We start from the raw sequence: 7,332 nt of genomic DNA on the forward strand, positions 1-7,332 counted from the left end.
TTCTCTTTTTGTTAAAGTTTAGTCCCTCGTGACGGTTTTATCTTTATTGTTAAATATCTTGGCAATTAAATTCTAAAAGAAATTTTTGAGTTTGATTAATTGAAAATCGAGGGCTGGATATAACGATTTCCTTTGGTGCGGAAATACTTTCAGTTTAAAGTTTTTAACAAAAATAACAGTCCAGACTCTCGGCAGTTTTTAAAGTTTTCTGAGTCCGAAGAGACCCGAAGTTTTTAAACAATTGATCAACATTAAGATTAATGGGATACAAAATAAACGTATCAAAATTTCCTTTCAAATTTCTCATGCAGATATCTCTTTTATTTTTCCTTAAAAAATTTTTATTTTTTTTGAATGACTTAAACATTATTTTTCTTTAAGGAATTCTCTTTTAGAGGTAATGTCCTGTTTTCTTCCAAGTCCGTGCGGGACTTGTTATTAAATTCCATTATTAATTGTATTTATTCGCGTTTCTGTTTGCAGGGAGAAAGATCAAATAATCGGTTCCTATTTGGAAATCGGGGACGTCACTCTCGAGGATTATGGCGAATACAAATGCGAAGTCAGCAACGGCGTCGACAAGGAGATGACATTGGCTGCTCACGTGTACCGGCAAGGTCCGAAAAACCACCCGAAATCACTCATCAGTTCATCTCTATCGTTGTAAAACTACGACTTTGAGTGAAAACAGAATAGAATATTGTTACATTGATTTGTTTTATCTCAACATTAATTCAATATTTTACTTTTTGTGTTACGTATCATTGAACGTTAATTTTCGGAGTTTTTAATCCAGCAGTTACTATTTTATTTTTGAATTTAATTCTATATCAAAATCCTGAAAGCTTTTCATACGAATCAGATTTGAAATACACCGGATTAAATAATTCAGCTTGTTTACCGGCTGCAATTGTTAATTATGACTTGACGCAAAACACATTCAATCAGTCTGAATGCTTTATTGTTTGCGTATAAAAACAGGTCTGTGTCGGATTCATTTTAATAATTAGTGGAAATGTCCGGGAAACATATCAGCCAACTAGCAAACCGCGCGTGCCGACGATTCACTTTATCGGTTTTAATTATTATACAACACATTAGTTTCTTGGACAAATTGTTACAAAACCACGATAAAATCTTGTTTTTAAATTGGACTCATTGACAGATTTAATTCATCATAAAATTTAATATCGCGTACATTTATACTCTATTATTGCTACCTGATATTATTTTGCGATAAAAAGAAAGCAATATCTCTTTTATCTTTTGCACGATAGTCTATTTGTATTTTTTTTTATCAAGTTAAAACATTTTGGGATTAAACCCTTTTATTAGGATTTATTTAATCAAACGTTTCCAATGTTCTCAAAAATAATTTCAATTTATTTTAGTTTGAATATACATATATTTATTTTTTTATTCATTTTAAACTGTCCTTTTATATCAAGATTTATTGATAATTATACAGATTACGGAAATACTTCGATAACCTTAACATATGTTGTCAAGATCATAATACTGAGTAACTTTGTCTACAACTAGATATCGGTCTCTTATACAGGATTATTACAAATTCTTCAAATTCCATAACTTTTCCCTGATTTTCAGATAAAATTTCATGACTTTCTCTCAAGCTTTCAATAATATTTCGAAATTTCTTGCATTTTCGTGATTTAAAAGCTGTCATATCTATCTTTTATTAAAAGAGTAATTTAACTTAGCAATGTAAATTACCATTAATGTTGCTGACACTGCTTGCATTTAATTGTTAAATTGATAGTATTTCAAAACTGTGTAAAATGCGTGTATAATCTACAGATACCTATATTAAACTTCTTTAAAGCTAAAAATTTTAGTTTTCCAGAAAATTTTGCAAAATTCTTTGACTTAAAAATTTCTCCTGATTTCCCTATTTTCAATTTCCCTAATATTCCCGGATTTCTAGCTTTGTAGCAACTTTGTCATAATTTCTGAGATATTTAAAATTAATATATAATTTTAATAGTAAATCATCATCTCAGAGGACAAACTCCGATGATCTCGATCTTAATACGTGTCATCAAGGTCATCTGCAATGATTGACTTTCGGTCGATTTTCGTTTCATTATTTATTCACAAATGTTATTAATAAAATAAATATCATTACATTTAGAAAGTAAACACAGTAAGTTGTAAATCCATATGAACTTTACTTCGCGCTGTAAAGTGTATGCGTGGACGCAATGGATCCCACCTTCCCTACGGGGGCGGCTTCGCTACCAAAACCCTAAACACATAGGTTTAGGTTGAACCTCGCCTCGAGTGGAAAGTTGTAAATCCATGTGAAACCTCACTTCGTGTGGGTTTACAATTTTCCACGCGAAACGAGGTTCAACTCACACCTATGTGTCCAGTAAATCGGTAATGCAGCCTCCTCGTGGAGGAGGACGGAACCCGCTGCGTCCATGCATACACTTTATTGATGACACATAAATAACGTCAATTTTATGTAAGGATTAGAGTTTTATGTTTGTGTTGTTACCATTTTGTAATAAAGTTTTTCTAATGGTACATTTTAGGTTTAATCTATAGAGCGAAGTATTCGAAGAGAATAACTAGATGGAGAACTAATAGATTGCTTTCTTGGAAGTCACGAAATCGTGATAAAACTCGGAATTTTCAGGCCTGTCTTCGGTGACACAAAAACTCTTACATTTTTTATAAATTTTGTATTACAAATTAATTTTTTACATTTTATATATGATAATAATGAGTAACTAAATGGAGAACTGTATTCATTTATCTATTTCTCTTCCTAAAATAAATTTATAAATTTTGTTTTTTGTTTAAGCATAAAAACTCCAAATTATCTCTTTCGAATCACGTCACCTTCTTTTTATATTTACACACACAGTCGCATGTTTTTATTATTATACTTTGTTTTTCATACAACATCTCGACATTTCTTTCTTTGATTCACAGAGCCACAGTTCGTATTGAGCCTTCCGAATGGATCTTGGCGGAAGTCTCTTCTGCTGGCAGTCCTCGTTCTCGTGCTGTTACTATCAGCTGGCGCATTTTACGCGCGTTGCTGGCTGCCACTTGCACTGTTTTGCAGAGACAAGTTCGGTCGCCTCGAGGAAAGCGGTGAGTTCACAAATCATAAATAACTCCGCCCCACTCAGCGATTGCAGTAAGAAATTACCCTCGAGCTGCGGATATCTTAGATTTCCGTGGAAATTTGAAGATCGAAGCTTGAAGATCTGTAAATCCCAGAACTCCACTCGTACTTCCCAAGAGTTTAAAGATTCCATAAAGTCAAGGACGTTGGCGTTCAACTTCTCAAACTCGAGCTTGATCCTTTCTTAGCCTCGTGAGAATTCTCATTTTATTCCCGTGAGTGTTCTAAGACGCGAGGAGCCTTACGATTTAAAAATAAAAATACACTTTCACGGAACAGAGAAATTCACCGACCCGAAATTCCCGAAAGTCTTCCGGGAAGCGCCAAGGACCAGAATTTAATTTTGTCCGTCTAAGATTTTACGTACCGTAGACTTACGTTCCCAAGCTTTCCTATAATTTAGAGGTCCTTAAAACGAAATCTCGTTGTCTAAAAACAAGGATACGGTTTGACATAAAATTCGAAGTCGCATGGATCGCCAGGATTTTTCCCTAATCCCAAGACTAAGGGGATCACATAGGTTTAGGTTGAACCTCGCCTCGAGTGGAAAGTTGTAAATCCATGTGAAACCTCACTTCGTGTGGGTTTACAATTTTCCACGCGAAACGAGGTTCAACTCACACCTATGTGTCCAGTAAATCGGTAATGCAGCCTCCTCGTGGAGGAGGACGGAACCCGCTGCGTCCATGCATACACTTTATTGATGACACATAAATAACGTCAATTTTATGTAAGGATTAGAGTTTTATGTTTGTGTTGTTACCATTTTGTAATAAAGTTTTTCTAATGGTACATTTTAGGTTTAATCTATAGAGCGAAGTATTCGAAGAGAATAACTAGATGGAGAACTAATAGATTGCTTTCTTGGAAGTCACGAAATCGTGATAAAACTCGGAATTTTTAGTAAAACTCGGACTTATGTATTGCAAATTGAAAAAGGTGAGTTTTTTATGGAATTGCTTATCTTAAAAGTGCACGAGACCCGGGAGGATAATCTTGTAGCTGAGAAAACGCAATGGCCTTTGTTTCGCGGCTGTATAATTTCAGCGTGCCGTCTCTAACACACACATACACACACACCAACAGAATGAGAATAAGAAATGAAATCATAATAACGAATTCATAAAAATTCGTCTAAAGACAAAAGTAGGAGAGAATTGAAAATCCCAATTCTGGAAAATCGAATTACAGCTGTTGGTTTTTCCCGTTGGATAATCTTAAGGTCGTAGAATTTTAGATTTCATGGAGTTACGAAGTCGTGATTCCGAACCTGATTCTGATTTTTTTCAAAGCAGCCAATGAGAATTCCACGAGACAGGAATCCAGGATCGAGGATTTTCCAAGAAAAATCTTTCGAAGGTAGAAAATTCCACCGAATTCTAATCCTTTTAAGAGCAAGGAAGGAAATGGGAGAAGATGGGAGGAAAAGGAAAATTTTCGCAGACACAAAAGACGACGGCGATGTCGTTTTATTCCTGCAAGGACATTCTACAGCAGAAGAGCTCGCGTAAATAGGAGCCTCGATCTAGTTGAGGCTTAATGAGCTGCGTCCTCCCGTCTTTTTCTCCTTTTTTTTTGGCCCCATCCTTCCGTGCCCTCCTTCTCCTTTTTACTCACCTAACCGATCGCACTTTAATTCTTTCCGCCCTTTCGCAATTTACTTAAGTAACGCTAATTCCGCCGGGGGCAGGAACTTTCAAAGGATTTTACGCGGTCTCTTCTCTCTCTCTCGGTACCGCCGTTACCAGGGCACTTCAATATTTCAGACACGCTGTAATATGAACGGTAAAACGATGTAACTCGTTACACCGAGGTTCTCTCTTTGCATATTACGTTTAACAATTATGGTGGGATTATTACTAGCGTTTAACCGTGCCTCGCGATTAAAAATGATGGAGGTAGAGTATTAGTTCCTGTCCTTTAAGATTGAAAACAGTAGGAATAAACACGTAAAAGCGTATTTATTCACTGAAGAAGCATATAATAAAGCTCGTTTAAATTCTGCAATTACGATAGTGTTACATTACCATGTCATATGTTCGAAATTTATGGGGAAAAAATGTTTAACAGTTTTCAGTAGAAAAATTAAATGTCGCAAGTTATTGGTTTAACAATTATGATGGGATTGTTATTGACTTTAATCATGCTTTAAAAATAATGAGGTAGATGAGATTTACTTCTTGTCGTCCCAGAATGAAAGCAATAAGGATAAATGCGCATAATAGGAAGAACAGTTTGGTTAAATTATCTAAAAATTTAACTAGGTACAGAATCTGAAAATAATTTTATCCAATCATCAAAATAATTATGAAGGACGGTAATATTTGATTGCTAAAATATTAGAACTTTTTGCAACCTTACTCATTGTGCTTGAGTTTTTTACATAATTAATTTGATGGTTCAATAAAATTATATTCAGATCTGTTATATTCATCTAAATTTTTCGATACTTCTGCAAAATCGTTCTTTCCATGTAGCAACGTATTTATTCGTGGAAAGAATGTCTATAGTGCGTCCAAATTCTGCACCAGTTATGATAAAATGCCATGTTAATAATTTATCATTTTAAATTTCTAGAAAAATTTTTAATACAGTTTTCAAAATTCCGAGGAACCTGTGAAAAAATCGAGAAGTCTCGCAAGAGACTTATGTCTTTGCATATTAGTTTAACAATTACAATAGGATTATTACTGACATTTAATCATGCTTTAATTAAAAATATTGAGGTAGAAGAGATTCAATCCCTGTTTTTTCAACATGAAAATAGTAGGAAGCAATGCATGGAAACGTATTTAAACACGGAGAGAATACATAGTACGTCAAATTCTGCCAGTTATAAAATGTTTTATTAATCATTTGTTCTTATATCATTCGAAATTTGTGGAAAATATTTTTCACACAGTTTTTAGAACTCTGGACTGAAAAAAATCGAGTCACGCGCAAGGATCATTCTCTCTTTTGATATTAGTTCAACAATTACGACAGAGTTATTATTGACGCTTAATGATACTTCACGATTAAAAATGATGAGGTAAAAAATATTTAGACTTTGTCCTTTTAGTTAATAAACAAAAATAAATGTGTAAAAATATATTTATTCACTGAGGAATAGACATTTAAAGCATGTTTTAGATATTCTACAGTTATGATAAAATACCATATTAATTACATTGCTACACATTGTTGTAAATTCGTAGAAAAAATTATTTTATAGTTTTTAGAATCTCTGACTACATCTTTAGAAAAATCAAAGTTTCACGAAATTTCATTTCGGTTTTTTTTATAAATCTACAAAGGACTCCGCAGTTTTCTTATGGGAAAGTACTTTCGGTCAAAATGGCTGAAAATTTTGTATGTGATAGTTTATGATGTCCTGATCGAAAGTCTCAATGGGCACATGGTCCTAAAATCAACAGGTTCTGAGATATTGGAGCTCAAAGGTCGATATGGCCTCATATCGATTATTATGAAAAGTAACATGTTGCTACATTGCTTTTTAATGTACAGTATAAATATTTCATTGGTATATAAAAAACATGAAAAATGCTAAATTCAAAATATTATAAATATTATGTAATATTTTTTCTTTCGACTATCTGCAAAGTTTTGCACGTGTCTGCTAAAAACTGTTATAATGTCTAATAAATTATAGTTAAGCTGCTATAAATATAAAAAAAAATGGTTGGTTTACCGACTATAAGAAAAGTATGTACTATTACATGGACAAGTGCAAAAATCACGCGATTTACATGGAGAAAAATAATTGAGAGATGGATACTTTACACAAGACTAGTAAAAATATTCTGGCTATTTTTACCGAATTTCTGATAAATTTTATTTGCCTGAAAGTAAAAATACCGGAGATTTAAGATAAGAAGTACGTTATGATTATAGTACATCATTTCAAGTGACTATATTATTTTATAATAAGATAAATTATACTTTCAGTAAAGTAAATTATACTTACAATAAAGTAAATCGTACTATTTTCGAGATTGACAACCACAAACAACTCTCAGAACTTTTATACATATATAGATTTTACTATGCAGTAAAGTAAATTTTGTCAATGCTAAAGAAAAAATGTTTGTCGATAAAGTAAAAATGATTATCATACGACAATCTCATTTACCAGAAATGTAAAGAAAATTTTACATAAGTAGGCACGTATC

At 33.1% G+C, this 7,332-nt stretch overlaps 1 protein-coding gene across 1 annotated transcript in view; it reads left to right on the top strand.

Annotated features, from left to right (window-relative positions):
- Positions 1-483: 483 nt before the first annotated feature.
- Positions 484-7,332, top strand: part of LOC108758511 (uncharacterized) — a gene marked incomplete at its 5' end in the record, with an annotated part of 9,724 nt that continues 2,875 nt past the window's right edge. The window contains 2 exons of the mRNA XM_018503508.1: positions 484-617; positions 2,962-3,126. Of these exons, the coding sequence (XP_018359010.1) occupies positions 484-617; positions 2,962-3,126 (299 nt within the window). The remainder of the gene's footprint in view (positions 618-2,961; positions 3,127-7,332) is intronic.

This window comes from Trachymyrmex cornetzi, unplaced genomic scaffold, assembly GCF_001594075.2.
Source record: "Trachymyrmex cornetzi isolate Tcor2-1 unplaced genomic scaffold, Tcor1.1 scaffold1581, whole genome shotgun sequence".
Classification (NCBI taxonomy): Eukaryota; Metazoa; Arthropoda; class Insecta; order Hymenoptera; family Formicidae; genus Trachymyrmex; species Trachymyrmex cornetzi.